The sequence below is a fragment of the Biomphalaria glabrata genome, chromosome 7 (genome assembly GCF_947242115.1).
Source record: "Biomphalaria glabrata chromosome 7, xgBioGlab47.1, whole genome shotgun sequence".
Lineage (NCBI taxonomy): Eukaryota > Metazoa > Mollusca > Gastropoda > Planorbidae > Biomphalaria > Biomphalaria glabrata.
The window spans coordinates 34066718-34087076 of record NC_074717.1 but is presented as its reverse complement, the minus strand read 5'-3'; the positions used below and the strand labels follow the sequence as shown (position 1 = coordinate 34087076).

Genomic DNA, 20359 nt, shown 5'->3' with positions numbered 1-20359 from the left:
TGTATGTCATAGTGAACTTATATTTACGTTTAACTAAATGTACAACGTATTATATCATTATCTCTGGAAATGTCTTAACAAACTTTATTTCCACTGTAACTGGCCCTATGCTATCAAGTATAGTATATGAAGTGGCACTTTGATAATAGTTGTTTAGAACAAATAGGGTTTAGTTTATCTTGGTGATAGTGGTTACTGTGCATGTTGCAAGCGCTTCTTTTCGTTTCACTAGTTTTGTTGCAGTAGTATGAATTTTGTGAAGACCTATAAGTAAAATTGCTTCCTGGGAAACCTGTAGGTAAAAATTGCTTGATAAAAGGTTGCTTTTGTTTTTGTTTTCGTTTAAATAGGAATATATCTGTAACAGAGGATGTAGACAATGTATTACATGTTTCAGATGTTGCTTCAGAGTTAAAGATAGTTTACTTCCTAGTCCAAACCTCCCGCAGGATGACGGGGGACGCTAGCGGGCAGGGTTTGAACACGGGACCATCGATAAATTCAAACGACAGTCCAGCGCGCAAACTGCACGACCAGGCAACCAACGAGTTTGAATTACGATAAAGTTGACATCTCATACGTTGTTGAAACAGAACTTTACAGAATGATATATCCTGGTACTCTAACAACAGCACCATTGAGGCAGTGCTGTAATCACTACTGGATCTTAGTATTAGTTCCCTGTAGAAATATTTGCACGCCAGGACTTGTTAACGGCACTACTATGCAGCCTACATTCTATATACAGGGTGTTTTCGATGTCTCAGTCAAAATTGATTTATTGATTTTAAAGACATTATTGATTATTGTAGGCCTCTAAGGCTAGGTAATATATAATTCCAGGTAAAAGTTACTTAATCAAGCTTATGATATTCGGATATCGTTTGATAGGATATAACATTTCATAATATGTAACTATGAGTGCCTTGGCCTAAATGTTTTGGCTGCCTATCTATGTTGTTTGTTTTACCAATGATATAAAACGAAACGTGTCTACAAAAATAGTGTGAATTGGCTTGTATTCTAAAAATGGAAGTATTTTCTAAAGAAAATTTTAACTCTGTAGGGTTACATCAAGACTTCATAGATGAGCAAGGTAAGTTCAACATGTAAAATATAATTGAGCAGATTGTAAGATAAACATAGACAGAAATAATGACAGTGTCAAGAACTAGTTTACTTAAAAATAAAAAAAATCAAGATGTTGTGAATGTATAAAATATATTTTCAGAAGGGAAACTTAGCAAAAAAGACTTGCAGCTACTGACAATAGAATCACTCATGAAAAATGGAAAAAGGTATTTTATTATGTTGTTTTTCCCTAAAATATTTAATTTTTTTATCCACCCGTGTGGATCAAACTCGATGACAACGGCATTTGTAAGATGAATATAGAGCAGTAACGTCAATAGGTGGGTGCGGGGTGCACCGAGCGACACTCACAAGGGTGAAAAATGCATTTTAATGCAGTTTTGCAGACAACTTTTCAAAAATAAATTAAGTGACTGAGGCTAGACCTAGATCCCCAAACATATTAATGCACGTTTAGTAGTTATTTCAATATTATATAAAATGTTGCTTGTTTTAAAAAAAGGGGAGAGGGCAAATGATTTTTTAGGAAAAGAAAACGTTTTTTATTGGGGGGGGGGGGTGCGTTTCAGGTAATCCATATTTGATTAGGCCGTTAATCAAGTAAAAACGTCATTATTACCAATAAGTATTAAATTTAATTAAGTGACGTTTTTTCATCTTTTAAGCATAATATTTATCTTTTATTATTGTTTTTGTGTGTGGAATAATTTAGCAACGAAATCGATTCAAAAAGGTTCGTTTGAAGCATACATTTCACATTCTAACGTCAGAACGGACTAATGTTTAAGTAAAGTACAGTGAATTCTATTGACGTCTATTGCGTAAACTGAACAGGTCCGCTTATAAGACGACTTGCTCAATACGACGACCATTACAAACTTGCATGCTCTTACTGCCTCGAATGTCTCCCGCGGTTCAGTATCAACGTGTCCCAACATGTCTAAATTTAGCTCTATTTGACTTGTAATCTTACTACCATGAAAAACTTGCGTTGTAGACGCCAGGAGAAAGAATTTTTGAAGCTCAAAAAACACAACGAAAAAAAAACGCTTGTTTTTTTTTTTTGTTGTTGTTTAGAGTGATTCGCGATAGAAGCTATCAAACGCTGTTTTGGTAATTCAGGCTTCGCTCGATGGTGGTTCGCGGGACGAAAATCTGTTCAGTGCAAGATCTGCTTCTTCAAAAGTAGTTTTAAAAAAAAACACTAGTATAATGTAAAACTATATCTGTGTAAAGGTTTTTAGAGAAGTTTAGTAAGAAAACCTGTTCAGTGCATGATCTGCCTCTCCGATTACTTTTTTTTATATCAACTAAATTCGTTTTCATTTTCTCTTATAGGAATGATGACGCCTGCTTACAAGTTATCGCATCTCTTAAGTTATTAGGTGTTTACGATACTGACGTAAAGCAGGATTCTAAGGTACATAGGTTTTAATCAGAAGTGCTGTTGAACTTTGAAGAATTGTTGTTGTTTTTTAAATATTCCTTTATTTAGGGCTGGTAGTGAAAGGAGATGAAGTAACCGCGTATCCTTTTCGTATATGCATATTTTATTCATTGTAAACCGGCAACACAGACTAAAAACTTAAAATATATAGGTGTAATAATAGACAGAAAATTATCAAAATGATGTCATCTCCATATTGATGACAATTTTAAACAAGGTTACAAAGACAGTTTGTGTGGAAACACAAACTCAAAATCGGCCCCCGAAGTGGTGAACCCAGGCAGGCTTCAATATTTTCAGAAAGAACATCCAAATGAAATTATATCAAAGACAAATGAGAGATAAGAATGGAGAAAGAAGGTTGACAGATCTTGTGTAGTGCCCCAACGGTACAGCAGATCAAAGGATAGGTGCAAGTGAATGCAAAGTTAGATGTGAACCTGGCCTAACTGGTTCCCTTTTCAGACCTTGTGGTCTATAGGGCAGATGATGTAAAGTGCATCTGTTTTTGTGGCCTACGGTTAACGAGGGTTCATTTAGCCAGCACAACGACCAACCGCCTTTACTTTTCCCAAACTAATGACAGGTACCCATTAGAGCTGGGTAGATTCAGGGGCGCCCAAGGATTCCAAAATTGAAAATCCCAGTCTTCACCAGGATTCGAATCCGGGACCCTCGGTTCGGATGCCAAGCGATTTACCGCTCAGCTACCGCGCCTCTCCTGGCCTAACTGAAGTCTTATAAATAATGTAATTGTTTTGAAAAGGCTCAATCTCTTAATCTTTGAAACAGAATTACATATGTCGTTACATTAAAAAAAAAAAAGAAGTTTATAAGATTACTATTCGTTTTAAATTAGGCCTAACTTATAATGCATACTAATTAGCTTTTTCTCTTTAAAAAACTGCTTGCATAACTGATTTTAAAAATGAGATTTTTCGCTTTCAGGAAAAAAAAAGTAGCCGTTGCATCAGAACTTTGAATGGTCTAAAATATTGTGATGTCCGATTTTCAATATCTTTTCTAGTTTACGAAACGGGACGAACGGACAGACGGACAGACATTTCACACAAAACTAGTAGCGTCTTTTCCCCTTTCGGGGGCCGCTAACAAATAGAAAAACTAAACTTAATAAAATACTCAGAAAGACACAAAAATAGAGGCACATTTCTGATAGCATATGCTTTGACAATTTCGTACAAGTGCTCCTTTATCCCTTGTGCCATTTGAGAACGGAGTGAATTACCTGAATCAGCCAGGAAAACCAACGATTTATCAGAGTTTAACATGAATGACTAGATTGACACATTAAATGCGTTGGACATGATTATCTTATATTTCGAATTAGCATTTGTAATATACAGGATAAGATAATTGATTCCTAAATACTGTCCTTTGATATTGATATGTGTGTATGGATTATCTTTAAAATTAAAATAAATCTTAATTACCAAATGAAATTTCAATTAATGTTAAATCTCATCACATGAAGATTGTGAACGATCCAATACACGGACATATAGAGCTTCACCCAGCATGCTTGGCAATCATCGACACCCCTCAGTTCCAGAGACTTCGAAATATCAAACAGTTAGGCATGTGTTATCACGTATATCCAGGAGCAGCCCACAACAGATTTGAGCACTCTCTGGGGTGAGTCAGTTATTTCATTATCTTGTTCTATGCTTTAAAAAAATCGACCTATTTTTGTTTCTGCTGTATCTGTCTCATTCTCAAATAGTCACTTTTTGGGTTTCTAGTTTAGACACCTTTCCAATGTCTGTTGACTTAAAATCGAATGACAGATTTTTTTTTTTGATTTTTTTTTGTAAAATTAGATATTGTCAGTAGATTGCAATCCTTTTGTAAGCCATATTTGATCTAATTCAGAATACGGACAGTGTCTAGAATTCTTTTCATGTACAGCGCTCCCCGAAACATCTTTGGCTGGAAAGAGGAGGAGTGTCTACTTTACTTCCGCTTACTCCGGGAAGAGCCTGATCTAGTGTACAAAAGACGTCCGCATGTGCGCGTGCGTTTGAGTGAGTGCGTGCGTGTGAGTGAGTGCAGGCGTGTGAGTGAGTGCGTGCGCGTGAGTGAGTGCGTGCGTGTGTGAAAAGTAAAAAAATCCCCCCTCAACCTACCCCCTCTCTGAAAAAAAATTATCCAGCTACGTTCATGCTAGTCTATATGATTTATACATTCACTAAACCAGGGGTTTTTTATTGGGAGGGGGGATGGGGGTGGAGAAATGTATCTATCATTAATTAGCCATTAAGAGCAAAATAATTGTTTCTCTAAAATATATAAAGAAGGAATTTTTTTTTTAAGTATTTCATATATTTTTCTTGCTCTACTTCTAACTGTAAAAAGTAAGGTTCTTCCTTCAGACCTTGCGATCTATAGGGCTAATGATGTAAAGTTTATCTGTGTCTGTGGCTCGTTGATGTAAAGTTTATCTGTGTCTGTGGCTCGTTGATGTAAAGTTTATCTGTGTCTGTGGCTCGTGGTTAACGAGGGTATCATGTAGCCAGCACAACGACCAACCGCCTTTACTTTTTTCCAACTAATGACAGGTTCGGTTCGAACATAAAGCCCTTTAGCGCTTAGCCACAGCGCCTCCTTGTTTTATTTGAGCAGAGAGTAATTCTGATCTAGTTGGGTTTTGTGGTATTTTATATATAGTTTCATTTATATTTTTTTATTTATTTTGTCAATTAGGACTATATACCTATCTACTATTTAAAAATCTATCGGAATCTTACTATTTTATTTTCGATGGACTTTCTTTAAATTTCATTGTATCTCACTAACATTTATTCATATTGCTCTCTCTTCTTTTACTTTGTGATGTCCATTCATTGTAACTGGATCTTGCAAAAAACAAAATGTCAACTTTTTTTCCCCCTTTTTTTTTTATTATTATTATTATTAAAAATGACTTGAAAACTATAACAATCTCAATTAGTTAATGTCATAGCACATTTAACAATCTGTTCTTGTCAAGTGACTTATGACCTTACTTTCAGAGTGTGTTACCTCGCTGGTCAGTTTGCTCGGACTCTACAAAAGAACCAACCGTACCTTGGCATCACAGACAATGATATACTGTGTGTTGAAATAGCTGGACTTTGTCATGATTTAGGTAGAATGCAAATTTAATACAAAAATATCTCCATAACTTTTGGAATCGATTTTCCTCTGCTATACTACACATGTAATTATTGGTATACAGTTTCGACAATCAGATATTTTTATACAATATTTTTGATCTAATCTCGTTCTAGGCCATGGTCCATTCTCCCATGTGTTTGACGGTCTTTTTATTCCAGTGGTTCGTCCAGGCCATCAGTGGAAGGTATGTTTAGAAATAACAATTCTATATTTGTTTAAAATATAAAATAAATGTCTTAATGTTGGAACTAACTCACTTGTTGGCTTTTTGTATTTAAATGAATTTATTTTCTTTGTTTTTTCTAGTCACAATGCTATGTTATTACTTTGTTTCCTGTGGTTTTATTTCTTTGTTTAGCACGAGCAGGCATCAATTGATATGCTGGATTATTTAATTCAGGAAAATAAACTAGTGTTGGATGATGAGGGACCTCTGAAAAAATATGGATTGAATGACACTGACATAATATTCATCAAGGAACAAATATTTGGGCCTTTAGATGTATGTAGATATATATTTCATATAATGAGTACTTTTAACACTTGGTTTTAGCACTTTGTTTTGTTAACAGATTAAAATATTTATGTATAAATCAATCCTCCTGGTAGGATTTTGAAAGATACATTTGTTTAATTAAGTGTTTTGTGGCTTAGTGGTAAAGCGCTTGGCTTCCAAACGGGGGTTCTAGGGTTCGAATCCTGATGAAGACTGGTATTTTAGAAGAAGAAGTCGCATAACTGTAATTTTCCTAAGAGTTTCGTGTGCAACAGTTAATGAATATAGGTAACAAAAAGGAAAAAAATGAACGATATCTTTAACCTTGCATTTTTTTTTTAGAAAATAATTGTGGGAGTGACATGGTCATTTGGACGCACCGGGTGACACCGACCCTAGTATTGACACAATATGTATCTCTGTCAAAGTTTCAACAAAATATTTATTTAAATTTTTTGTTTTATTTTATCAGAAAACCAAAGGACTTACAGGCAGAGAAAAACATAAGCATTATTTATATGAGGTAAAATGTTAAATTTCATAATTAAGTATTGCAATACATATATATTTCTGTTATACACAAAAAAAATAGCACCGAATATGAAATGGTAAAATAATGTATAAAAGCAAAAGTCACTTCCCTCATCAGATTGTGTCCAACAAAAGAAACGGCATCGATGTTGACAAGTGGGATTACTTTGCTAGAGACTGCCACCATCTCGGTATAAAGAACAACTTCGATCATAATCGATTCATGAAATTTGCCAGAGTCATCAAAGCCAAGGGAAAAGACACTGATAAAGAAGCTGAATGGCAAATCTGTATCCGTGAGAAAGTAAGACAATAGAGTACTTTGTACTGACATGCTGTTTAAATCTTTTCTTTTTGGGACACTATAGAGTACTATAGACGCTTTAGTGAACATTGATCAAAAAGTTTGTTTTCGTTACAGGAGATCAGCAACCTCTACAATATGTTCTATACAAGATACACTCTACACAAGACTGCATACCAGCATAGAGTGACTAAGACCATAGAGTCCATGTAATTAATTGTGTCTCCTACTTATGAATTGTTCTCTCATTACATAAGTATTAAGATGTTTAAATAAAATAATTATGAAATATCTTTAACATTTTCTAAATTTCGTCAGTCTTCATAAAATAGTAGTTGTATTATAGATTTACCTATTATGTGTTTAAGCTTCTATATATGTTTACAATATCCAAATATTAAGCATCTTTAAAATATCTCATGTGAAAGCCAATTGTTGTTAATTAAGAATGTTATTAATTTTTACTTGTATTTCAATATTTAAATCGTGAACTTGTACGTGTGCCAACCATTAGGATTAGACAAGTCCTGGTCAAAGCAAACGATGACCTTCTGTTTGTTGCACAAGACGGGTACGTTTTAGAGTAGATCTCAATACAGCTCTAGCTGGTTTTACTTCTTTAACTTTCACAGTTTTTAGCATTGCTTAAGTAAAAACAGACTTTGGGATTTTAAAAACAAAATTGTATATTCACCAATCATTTGACTAAGAATGCTAAAAAAATTATTTTTAAAACATTCACAAATAAAAGAATTGTTGTGACTATCTCAGTCGGAAACTCAAGATGTCTGAGTGCATTGATGACATGAAGGCTTACAGTCAACTGACTGACAATGTTTTATCTCAAATCATGGATTCGAACAGTGATTCTCCAAACATGAAGGAGGCCAAGGAAATAGTTCAGTGTATTTTTACAAGAAAATTGTATCCTTGTATCTACGAGAGTGACCCCTTGGATCCCAAGAATTTTACATTGGTAAAGTTCATAAATAATTCATTTTCCTATTTATTGTATTGAAGATTTAAAATGCATTTCAGTTTGAGTTAAAAAGAGAAACTAATTTATTTTAAATCTTTTATTTTTTTATATTAACTCTAGAAAGAGGATGGCATTCGAGATGGTATACTAAAAAGAGCTGAAGAAATTGATGCAGGAAACAAATATGTACCTGATGATCTAATAGTACAGGTCAGATTTTAGTCCGATAAATTCATGAAGTATTTTATTTGTTTATTTATCGATTAGTATTCTGTGAGCTAGAACAAAAGGAAGTCTCCCTATTAAACCTTGCATGATATGTTTCAGTTTGTCAAGCTAGACTTTGGCATGAAGGACGAGAATCCTGTTGAAAAACTCTTAGTGTATTCCAAAGGTGCTGAAGACGAAGCCTCTGTTCTGACGAAAACTAAGGTAACCAAAACATTCTTTATAAATCCTTAAATGTCAAGTATTTGATGAAACATTTTTATCTTGGTTTTCATTAGGTAGGTGGAGAGTTCAAACAAACAGTTTTATATCTAAGATGAACTGCGTAGGGGTTTCCAGATCAGGCAGCTCTCCATATAAATTGGTTACAAAAGGGGTGTTTTGGAACAAAATGGCCAGTGTCTTAATAAAGTATGCAGCTTTGAAGAACGTGGCCAGTGTCATGGTGGGTTTTACGGGTTTAGCTAGGGGATGATATAATTACCCGCTCGACCTGCCCAAGACCTGACTCAGTTACGGCTCCAAGGGCGGACTAAAAAAAAAAAGCAATACATTGCAGACCCATGCCCCAGCACCCTGAAACATAGAATTAACCTAGATCTAGCGATCCCGCAAAATCAAGAACCTTCAAAAAAAGGGAACGACTTGAATTCGAAATTGGGCGTCTCAAGCCAACGCGGAAACCACTCTAGCGAAGGGTCTATGAACTTGGAAGTTATCTATTATTTCTATTTCCTGTTTGTGTTTACTAAGCCTCAGATGGCTAATTCAGGTTAAACCACCACTTCCGTTAAGTACTATTTCTTTTCCCTTGTTTGAGATAACAAACACAGTAATTTATCACCAATAATTAATTAACTGGATTTCTTTTTTATTCTGGTGTTGTCAGATAAAAGAAATAATTGTGCAAAATTTCAGCTTCATCCAGTTTGGGTGTTGGAGAAAAAACGTGTACAAACTTTTGGTCAGACAGACAGACACACAGACAGACAGAGAGGCAGACAAACAGAGTGAGTTGATTAGTTGATATAAGCTTTGTAAAAACACGATTATAAAACAAGAAATAGATCTTCACGCGCACGCGGCAGCCAACATTCTCTGATACCTCTCCTCACAACTGAAGGGCATGCTTCGCTAGTTCTCATTTAAATCTTCCAGAACATGTGCTGTCTCGTAAACTATCGACAGCTTACACTGCTATTTAGGTGTTGGTAGTAAGACTAGTAACCCAATTAAATGTAATATAAACACAATAACTAATCATATATCGGCACATTTAATTTCATTACTTTTCTTTCATAGTTCTATAATAAATCAATCTACAGTAAGATGGTGCGCAAATGTTTAATTAGGTCTATTGATCCTTTAAAACTCGTTATTGTTTGCAAAGAAATATTTTAGTGTACTGCGATAAGCCTAGTGACGTAAGCAGCGTTTTTCCCGTTTACGTCATGGAAAATTTTCATTCATAAAACATTCTAGCCAAAATTAAATTTTCGATAATGAGGCATTTTCAAACCGATATAACGGTCGACCTCGAGTTTTCCCGATGTGGCCAATGAGTTGAGAATTTTTTTCTTACTATTATGCACATACCGTGAACTTTTAAAGAAAATCGTTTGAGCCGTTTTCGAAATAAAATTTATATATATATAAATATATATACATACATACATACATACAAGAATTGCTCGCTTAAGAGTATAGGATATATATACATACCACTGGCGGATCCAGGGGGGGGGGGGGCGGTAGGGGCGCCCACTAGGGGCCCCCCCACTCGGCCGACCCCCCCCCTTCGGGGGGGGGGCGGACGAATTTAGTATAGAAGTCACACAATTTGTATACGAATTTATTACTTATGTTAATAATATATACTAATTATTTATATCTCAAACTATTTTTAGATTATTTCGCCCCCCCCCCTCTAGTATGTTGGCCGATTAGGTGGGGTCGGGAGGGGGCGATAGCATCAATCCGCCCCCCCCCCAACCATAAACTTTTGAGTGGGGGGGGGGGCGGTCCAATTTATTTGTAGAAATCACAGCTTGCCAAAAGAATCAATTAAATATCTATATGATTAAAACTTGTTATTGATATTTTAACCGATCTTTATATTATGTCGTTCCCCTGTTGTCCGATTGGTGTGTGTGGGGGGAGGGGGGTGAAACCTCTACTGCCCTTCCCACCTAAACCCTTTGAGTGGGGGGGGGGCGGTCCTACTTTTATGGAGAAATCATAGTTTGTGAGCAAGATTAGTTGCATTGATATATAAATTTGATATTATGTCGCTCTCCTTCAGGTATCTTGGCCGATTCGGTGGGGTAAAGTGGGGGGGGGGGCGATTGCATGTACTGCCCTCCCCGCTCTAGCCCTCTGAGTGGGGGGGGGGCGGTCATATTTTTATGGAGGAATCATAGTTTGTGAACAAAAATAGTTGAATTTCTATATAATTGATATGTGAAACCATTTGTTTATTATGTCGCACCACACTCTAATCTCAAATTTTATGATTAGTAAATATAAAAGAAAAAACAGTTGGGAGGGGCGATACATGCCATCTCCTTTCCCTCATCGGACGAAGCAATAATTTTTCTTTTTGTATTATAGTTAAGAAATTACAAAATGTAAAAAAAAAAATCAGCCACAAATATAATTTATATAAGCTATAAATTAAATTCTCATATCGAGTGGCCCCACCCTTATTCTTTAATGCCAAATGTAATCATTAGCAGAAATTATAAAGAGGAGCGAGGATAAATCGTTTTCATTCTACCGCCCCTCCCATTTCCAGACAGAGTTTATGTAATTTCACATGAATTTATCATAATTATTTTAAGAAAGACTTTGCTTTGGAAAAGTTAGAATTCAAACAAAAATTTTCAGTATAAGAGTCACGATTGAGATGAGTAGCCATTTTTCCAACCTCTACTCAATCTAATATTTTTCTAGTTAAATTTGGACTATAACTCACAATTTATGCTTGAATTTTATTGAATATTATTTATCGAATTTTTTTTTCGGCGGCGATCCTCAAAGCCTTAATCTAAATATGTGGGGTATCTGATCTTTTCAAGGAACAAATCGGATTTATTTGCAATGTATTAAGGGCGTATACATTCAAATTAGAATATTTTTCAAGTGCAATATTATTCAAAAGGTCCTTTTTTAATAGGATGAATAATGAGCTTTAGGTAAGGAGAATGCGTTTCTTCAGCGAAGAATGCAAGAAAACGCTTTTGGCGTCGGGGCGAACCGAACTCCACTGATTAATAATGAGCTGTAGATGTCAGGAGCAGGCGTTTCTGCAGTGAAAAATGCAAGAAAACGCTTTTTGGCGTCGGAGCTTCGCCCCGAACTTCACTGATTAATAATGAGCTGTAGATGTCAGGAGAATGCGTTTCTTCAGTGAAGAATGCATGAAAACGCTTTATGCGTCGGGGCTACGCCCCGAAAATCACTGATGAATAGTGAGCTGTAGTTGTCAGGAGCAGACGTTTCTGCAGTGAAAAATGCAAGAAAACGCTTTTGGCGTCGGGGCTTCGCCCCGAACTCCACTGATTGATAAAGAGCTGTAGATGTCAGAAGCAGGCGTTTCTGCAGTGAAAAATGCAAGAAAACGCTTTTGGCGTCGGGGCTTCGCCCCCCGAACTCCACTGATGAATAGTGAGCTGTAGATGTCAGGAGCAGGCGTTTCTGCAGTGAAAAATGCAAGAAAACGCTTTTTGGCGTCGGGGCTTCGCCCCCCGAACTCCACTGATTGATAAAGAGCTGTAGATGTCAGAAGCAGGCGTTTCTGCAGTGAAAAATGCAAGAAAACGCTTTTTGGCGTCGGGGCTTCGCCCCGCACTCCACCGATGAATAGTGAGCTGTAGATGTCAGGAGCAGGCGTTTCTGCAGTGAAAAATGCAAAAAAAAACGCTTTTTGGCTTTTTTATATATGTGTGTGTGTGTTTGTGTGTGCTGTACGCACGTTTATGTATAGGGCTAGGGTTTACTGGGCGTTAGGGTTAGGGTTTGGAAAAAAATCGCCCCCCCCCCCCACTCCAAAGTTCTGGATCCGCTAGTGATACATACATACATACATACAAGAATTGCTCGCTTAAGAGTATAGGATATGATTAAACAGGAAGTTTAAGAACACTAGACCACTTGCATTTTATTCAATAAAGTGATGACCAATTTTTTGTCACTTTCTTTTAGTTGAAAAAAAAAGTATAAATAAATAAATTACACCAGCAAAATGCAAAAGTTTTCCACTTTGCCCTCAATCCTTGAAGGATTCGTTTGAAGTAAAAAAGATACTTTTGTGTTTTTTTAACCTCCCTCCTGTATAATAAATAATTTTGGTGGGCAATCTTATCTTATCTTATAAAATACAGACGTTAATTCAAAAAGAGGATGATTACGTCCTACTTGTCATGCATCTAGTCACGCATGTTGACCAATGACTTAAATTCTGCCAAGTCACTGGTTTTCCTGGCTAGCTCAGGCAGCCCATTCCATGCTCTAATAGCACTAGGGAAGAAGGAGTATTTGTACAAATTTGTCCTAGCGTATGGGACGAGGAATGTGCCTTTATCTTTGTGTCTTTCCGAGTATTTTATTAGGTTTTGTTTTTGTATTTGAAGATTATGGTTCAGTGTTTTATGTATAGTTGCTACTTTACTTTCGAGTCTTCTGTCGTGAAGGCTTTCTAAATTTAATGATTTTACTAAGATCTAGATATTCCATAACATTTTTATCTCAGAAAAAAAATCTAAAGAAGCGAAGCATAGGAACAAAGGTAAAACATTATATACAGATACACCTGCTACCAAACCTAGAAGCCACAATCTGGGCTGCATTGAAATTCGATTAGGACACCTCTCAGGCTTTGTGGGTGGGGGGAAAGTTTTCGAATCCTCCTCGCACTACTACAACCCATCATCCTGTAGGTTAATGAGATATATATAGTTTTTCGCCTCAATGTTTTATTGAATTTTCTAATAGGAGTGTTTTTGATATATAATAGGGCTTGTCTTCGAGTCCGAAGATTAGTGAGGAATGCAGTATTTCCCGTGGCTACGTAGCCCCAACTGTGACCTACATATTTTGCCACATCCGGGAAAGAATAACCATTGTCCGCAGGTGGTCGATTTAGATTTTCTTTTCGCCGTCTGCGTCTGTCGTCGGCAGCGGATTTTCTTTTGGTCAAATGTGTATAACACGCCTTTGTGACCTCCAGCTGTCTCGTTCTGAGGTCGCTTGCAACCAGGTGCTCTCTTCTATGTGAGTTAAGTTGGCGCCTAAGCTGGTCTTTGAAGCGTTTCCGGGGGACACCTCTGTTTCGTCGACCACCTTTTAGCTCACCAAAAAAGACTGCCTTTGGCATACGTTCGTCTCCCATACGGGATACGTGCCCTACCCAGCGTAACTGTCGGACCATAAGAAGTCCCTCTATACTGTCCATACCGGCGTTCGCAAGGACATCGCTGATTGTAGTGCGGTCTTGCCACCGTATGTCCATGATGAAGCGCAAGCATCTTTGGTGAAAGCGCTCAAGAAGTCTTAGTTACTTTCTGTAGTGTCCATGTCTCAGATCCATATAGAAGGGTTGATAGAACCACCGCTTGGTGGACATTTTTGTAGGCAGGCGAAGCGATTTATTCCGCCAATCTCTCGCCTGAAGGCGTTTAAAAGCGTTACTGGTCCTTGCCAGGTTTGATACATATACTTTAAAAAATGTCGATATGACATTTATTATCAAACCTATGACCCAGTTATATACAAACTATTTGATTACAACGTAAATCTATCTCCCACTTGCAGGCGAGCAGAGTTTTGGGTCCCGTGAACTTCTCAGAGCTGTTCATCCGAGTGGTCAGCCGATCCCCCAACATCGACACCCTGAAGAAAGCAGCCAGACAATACGTTGAGACTACTATTAATACTATTGAGGTAGGCATCCACAATAGACAGCACATCATTTCATAACTCAAACATCGAGTGCGCACAGGCGCAACGGAAGTTAAATTCAGATATTTATGCTAGTAGTTGAACTTTACCAAGGTTATCGTATCAGCAAACAAGAAAACGTTAAAAATACTTTTTTTTAAAGACATTAACTCCTTTATACAACTTTTAAAGTGATTTTTGCTCTTAATAACTAATGAATGTTTTCTTAAAAAAACAATTGAACATTTTTTGCTCCGCCCCCCACCCACCCATTTTCCCCCTAGAAAGAATCCTGATTAAGCGAATGTATGGTTCTACTACACTTTAACATATTCAAATGATAGGCCTTTAGATCTAGACTTAGAGGACGACGTGTAGAAGTTTCCTGAGTATTAGTTTATTAAATTTTGCATCGATAAAGCCAAACCTTCTGAGATACCCGAACGCGATACGTCTTTCAAAACCGATGTTGGCTTTCAATTAGAAGTCTAATACTCAAGTCAAAATTACATTTATTTATTTTTATTTTGAAATATTATAACGGTCAAACTGTGCGGCCAACGAGCTAGTAATTCTTTTCTAAGCGATTTACACCTATTTTTACATTTTTAGAAAAATCGTTGGAGCCGTGAATAGAAGTATTGTAAGAAGAATTTTTGATGATAATCTTGGTAATGAGAACAAATACGGGCATATATTATTCATAAATGAACATTTGTACATTTTTTATGACAATAGGGTTCAATATTAATGTAGGTGATCCCAGATTCAAAATGTTACTGATTTAGTTTTGGACAAGGTGGCAGGCTGGGAGGAGTGTTCGATTAATTATCTCTAAAGTCTCTCTCTGTGCCACTCTATCTCTCACACTCTTTCTATCTCTCACTCTCTCACTCACTCTTTCTCTCTCTCTCTCTCTCTCTCTCTCTCTCTCTCTCATATATATATATATATATATATATATCTATATCGAGATTCATCTGAATCTTTAGTCTTATAATCAAATTTTGTTTTATTGCAAAACTTAATTTTAATAAATAAAATAAAATTGCTTTTGTTTTGTTTTTTTATTTATTTAACTTTATTTCATAAATTCAGCCTGCAGAATAAGATCAAATTTAAGATGTCATCATCGAATCCAGTAATGAGCTGACACAACAGATATTGGTGAACATGTAGTCTTTTCATCAAGCCTGCTATTCAATTTTAAAAAAAATTCCAATACTTTGGGGAAATATGTAACAACACGTTTTATTTATTTTTCTCTGGAGCTTTTTTATGGCATTATTTTATTATATTAAATCAGTTCTCGTTTACAGGCATTACAAACGGATTTTGTTTTCATATAGTGCAATTTATTACTGTTTTATTATTTTGCAGTAAAAGTAAGGGTTAGGGTTGACAGATTGCGCTTATATGGTAATAAACACATTGCATAAGTGATGTGTATGGTTTATTGACATTTACGTTCTAGGGTAATAGGCATTTATTTAGTCTTATAATATTTTTTTCTGATATATGAATTTATAAAAGGTCTATATATTTATTACATAAATAAAATGTGGGTTTTAATATTGTGCGAGTTTATATAGCCAACGTTTAAGCATGTAATACATAACTACAGAATAAAACTGCATATTTCTACCTATAGACGTGTTGTGATCTTTGGTTTGTCCTACTAGTGAGTTTGTATATGCTGTTATTTTTTTAGATTTACCTAGGAATATAAATTGATCGTCAGTGAATGATATGTAGTAAGACTTTATATGCATACTTTTGGAAAAATAAAAACACAAAGACATACCAAGATTACAAAACGAGACGTTAAATTTAGCGGAGTACAACAATGGCATTGGCTGCGTTGGGTGTGGTAAAAATAATAGGTCAAAGCTGAGTCCGTGTATCCACATGTACACACATCAATTGTTATGCTTAATTTTCGAAAGAGATATTTAATATTAATTGAAATATAAGTATACATTAAGGTATATTCCCCTTTGTAGAGCTGCTTAAATTGAGCTGTATTGTCCCCATTGGTAAAGTTTTTACTGAGTGTAATGTGGCATCAACAAAGATCATAGCAGCCTACACTATTCCCAGAAAGATTAAGAACCTAATTTTGATCTCCAAAATGTTATTTCAGACTCCCAAATGTACAATCCCAAATGTACAATCCCAAACAAAACTTCCAGTGCCACCTATCAGTCTAGTATCCTATTCTTTCAGACAAATTGCACTAATATATTTGTTATATGGTGGATATGGTGAACGCCCTCTCAGGTATGGTAGGTACCAGGGAATTAAAATACCCGGGGTGGACCAAAATCAAGCCTTTTACCTCGCACGAAGTGAAGAGATCCACAAAGCCTAGGGCACTTTACCCGAACAAAAAGCAGCTATCACAGAGGGTTGAGCGCAGCACTAACAACCCTGGCATATAAAAACAATTGTTACGAAAATGTTTACACATAAGGAAAACCGAACAGATCACGATGCGAAATGACCTAGGTCTGGAAAAGGACACGATTTTTGTTTTGCGACATGGAAGGTGTTAGGCCAGTATAGAGCGGGTGCGCTAGCCCAAGTAACTAAGTGTTAAAGAAAAATAAGATTCCTGTAGCCCCACAGAAAATCAGGTGGAAAGACTGACATTCTCAGAACTAAGGAGTTTACTATATTTTTTAGCGGTGAAAGCACTAACAACAGGTACATGAGTTGCAGTTAAAAAGGAAATGTTAAGTAATGTTATTGGACTTTAACCTGAAAAAGATAGACTCTAATCACTACTTTTGAGAGGAAACTTCTTGAACATATCATTTATCAACGCGTATTCCCTCACTGAAGATGTAGATGATAAGGCGAAAATAAAAACTTCTATGATAGACTGGAAAGAATTTATGAGGAGGCACCAATTCATGACATCCAAATAGCCCTTGGAGATGTCAATGCAAAAATTGGAAAAGAATCAGCATTCAGACCAACAATTAGCAAAGAAAAGCTTACACAAAGAGACCAGCAACAACTGCCTAAGATTGGGATGAATTTTACTTTAGGAAAAGTACTGTCTATTAGCAGCACTAAATTTCAACATAAGAATATTTACAATTTAACCTGGATCTCACCTGAGGGCAACACCCACAATCAAGTAGATCATATTCTCATGTATAAGAGACATGGATGTAATATCTTAAAGAAGTTTCAGAGAAAAAAATGCTGACTCAGACCACCTACTACCTAAGGCTAAATTTAGACAAATACCATACACAATGATTAAATGAAAAGAGCACACCAATATGTTAAAAACTTACAAAAGATCCACTTGTGACAGAAACTTATACAATAGCAGGCAAATCTACACCATGGAGACAAAAAGCTCAAGAGAGATCTAAATGGAAGAATTAGTTGAAGCAAGCCAGAGACTAACCCCCCCCCCCAGCATGGGCTGAGATGGATGGATGAATGTGGCAATCAGTTATTGGCAGATTACTAAGCTATATATAAGAGTAGCGCTTTCAGTTTTCTTTGAATACACGTGTCAGGAAATTTTAATAGTCAGTATGTGTGGTGAGTGGGGCCTCAAAGAAACATTAAGAGCATCTTTAATCACCTAACAATGAAAATCAATATTTATAAAGCAGTTTGTGTACATGGCTCTGAGACCTGTGTGCTCCATTGAGCATAAGCTGACAAGACTACATTACGAATAACTATGTTCTTCTGTGTGGACAGTATAGAAACACTAATTAATATTCGACATATGCGCTGGGTCGTACTGTAGTACACTTATCCCGCATGTCAAAAGCGATCATCTTTGGCTAACTTAAAGGAGGACGGTGTAACAGAGGTGCCTTCCGTAAGTGCTATAAAGATCAACTAAGGCGCCAAGTCGGCCTCACTGGCATAGAGGAAAGTAGCTGGCAGCAGATGGCTTCTAAAAGAGACTGTTGGAGAGGTCTTTCGAAGGCCTCAGGACACACATTTGAGACCCCCCCCCAAAAAAAAAAATCCCTTGTTGAAGACAGGCTCAGAAGACGAAGAAAAAAAACTTAAATAGACCCAAGGAGGACGACGGTTCTTTCTGCACTAAATGTGGGAAAATATGCAGGTCGCAACTGGGTTTGTGTAGTCATGTGAAACATTGCACTCATACTTAATCTTCAAAATCGAAGCTATTGCCGTTATTATCATTTTGCATTTGGTCAAAGATTTCAGAAACATTTTATGGCTTAATTCTTTTTGGGAGGATGGCCTGAGAGGTGAGGGTGACCTCTGATTAGTGAACGCTAAGATTATTAGCGAAATATTTAAAGCTATCAGCTATGGTTGGGGGGGGGGGAGGCATGTCATTGCTACTAAGTAAACAGAATGGAAACTTTGTATTCTTAAAGTATCAATTAAAGATAAGCCTATATTTTATCTAATTTTTCAATATAAAAAAGTTTATCAACTTCTTTTAAGCTGAAATAGTTTATTGAATGAGCTGAGTGCATTCTCTTTGAGATACATTCAAAACGTTTGTTGTTGGTTTTTTTTTTTGTTGTTGTTTTTTGTTAGTGTCTTTTTTTTCAGTGCTTAAAAGAAAATAAAAGATTATACAAACTAGAACATTTCACCCAAGCATTTTATTTCCCTGATTTTTTTTCGACGGTTACACAGTGTAACATCAGTGCAACGCCCCTCCCTGGCCTCCCGCCTTTTTAAATGTGTATGACGCATAAGTGGGTCAAGAATTATGTCGACGTTCGTATTAAATTACACTGACTATAATTGATATTAAGCATTATTAGTTACCCAGAAGTAATAATTGATTAAGAAGGTATTGACTGCATTATTCTAGTGTCTAAATAAGGCTGTTGCTTCATTTTCAAATCATTTCCTGATTGTGTTTTTAAGTCCTTAAACGTAGTCATTCGTTTTCAAATAGACCATTTTGTTTACTTCCGGTTCATGACAGCCATTAATGCAATGTGCGCAATCTGCTATTTAATGACTATTCAAACTCCTCTTACGATATGTCAAATCATTTCCTCGCTGTTTTTTTTTCCTTTTGCCTTTTAATTTAAAAAAGGTTTAAGTAGTAATATAATTCAATAATAAATAGCATCATGGTACTCCAATGGTCAACGAAAAGATATGCATGAAACATTCCTCTTTTATTGGTTATTGAAAATAAATGTAAATAACTGGCCACTACGGGAATCGAACCGAGACAATTGTTATAGAAGGCCTCAACACTGACCTGCAACGTCGCAACCTATGGGCAATTAGGACCAATAGTTTTTTGCACGTCACAGCGATGCAAGGTTCACCAGGGAGGTTAAAAAGATACAAAATATAATTTGAAAGAAAAGAAACGAAACGAAACGAAAACATCCCAGCCCAAACCTGACAGAGGTGGGAGGAGGATGGCAGCTGGCAGGGATCGAATACGGGACGACAGTCCAAAGCGCTTAAATCACATGACTAGGCAGCCATCCCGACCAAGCAACCATTCTGTTGCTATATGTTTAAGTTTACAGATAGTTTAGTACATTATGGTAAATCTAAGGCAGGCAACTCAACAGAGTTCAACAGTAAATAAATAAGCGTGTTTCTTCACCAGGAAAAACACATAACAGCCTTCTGCATTCGAAGAGTCTTGTTCCTAATTCTACCAATCCATCCCCAGGAACTCTGAAGACGGGCCAACGACAACCCCCCCCCCAAGAAAAAAAAATCCAGGCTATAGCCTTCCCCTCTCCGCTCCAGGTCCCTACTACATTCTTCAGGCAACACAAAGGACAGCTCCTTTGTTCCCAACCATTCCGACTCTTTCTAATCTCTTGATGCCGATGTCAACACTGTTCTCTCTTCTATCCCAGCGTCCTCCTGTACATGTCCAATAGTGCGCTCGTACGCACCACAAGCACTGGTGCAAGGCAGGTTTACAACAATAGTATCCTTAAACTCATCATCTCTCATTTAAAAACGTGATCCCTGATGCTGCCTTTATATACGTAATATGTATGTGTTGAAATGAGTTTATTGAGCACCTCCTACATGTACTTTATCAGTTTATATAGGTTGTGATTACTAAGTAACGCCCACTCCTGGACACGTGGACCATGAACCATTGGAGATAACTAAGTGCAATCAAAAGTTTTCGAGTTTATTTCGTGTAGATTAGAGCAA

At 36.5% G+C, this 20359-nt stretch overlaps 1 protein-coding gene across 3 annotated transcripts; it reads left to right on the top strand.

The window, feature by feature from the left end:
- The first annotated feature begins 516 nt into the window (after positions 1–516).
- Positions 517–15836, top strand: LOC106078441 (deoxynucleoside triphosphate triphosphohydrolase SAMHD1-like). 3 transcript variants are annotated; one of them, XR_008778857.1, is made up of 17 exons: positions 517–1096; positions 1232–1298; positions 2431–2512; positions 4032–4192; positions 5569–5684; positions 5827–5897; positions 6072–6215; positions 6682–6732; positions 6859–7044; positions 7162–7253; positions 7559–7615; positions 7816–8020; positions 8144–8233; positions 8351–8455; positions 9170–9261; positions 14063–14191; positions 15287–15836. XR_008778857.1 is itself a non-coding variant. In XM_056035017.1 (16 exons), the coding sequence occupies exons 1-16, from the start codon at positions 1030–1032 to the stop codon at positions 15296–15298; spliced, it is 1635 nt and encodes a 544-aa protein (XP_055890992.1). In that variant the 5' UTR covers positions 736–1029; the 3' UTR covers positions 15299–15836. The 3 variants fall into 3 exon arrangements, 2 of the variants coding, with proteins under 2 accessions (XP_055890992.1, XP_055890993.1); XM_056035017.1 differs by lacking the exon at positions 9170–9261 and having other exon boundaries at positions 736–1096; XM_056035018.1 differs by lacking the exons at positions 1232–1298; positions 9170–9261 and having other exon boundaries at positions 738–1096.
- Positions 15837–20359: the final 4523 nt, after the last annotated feature.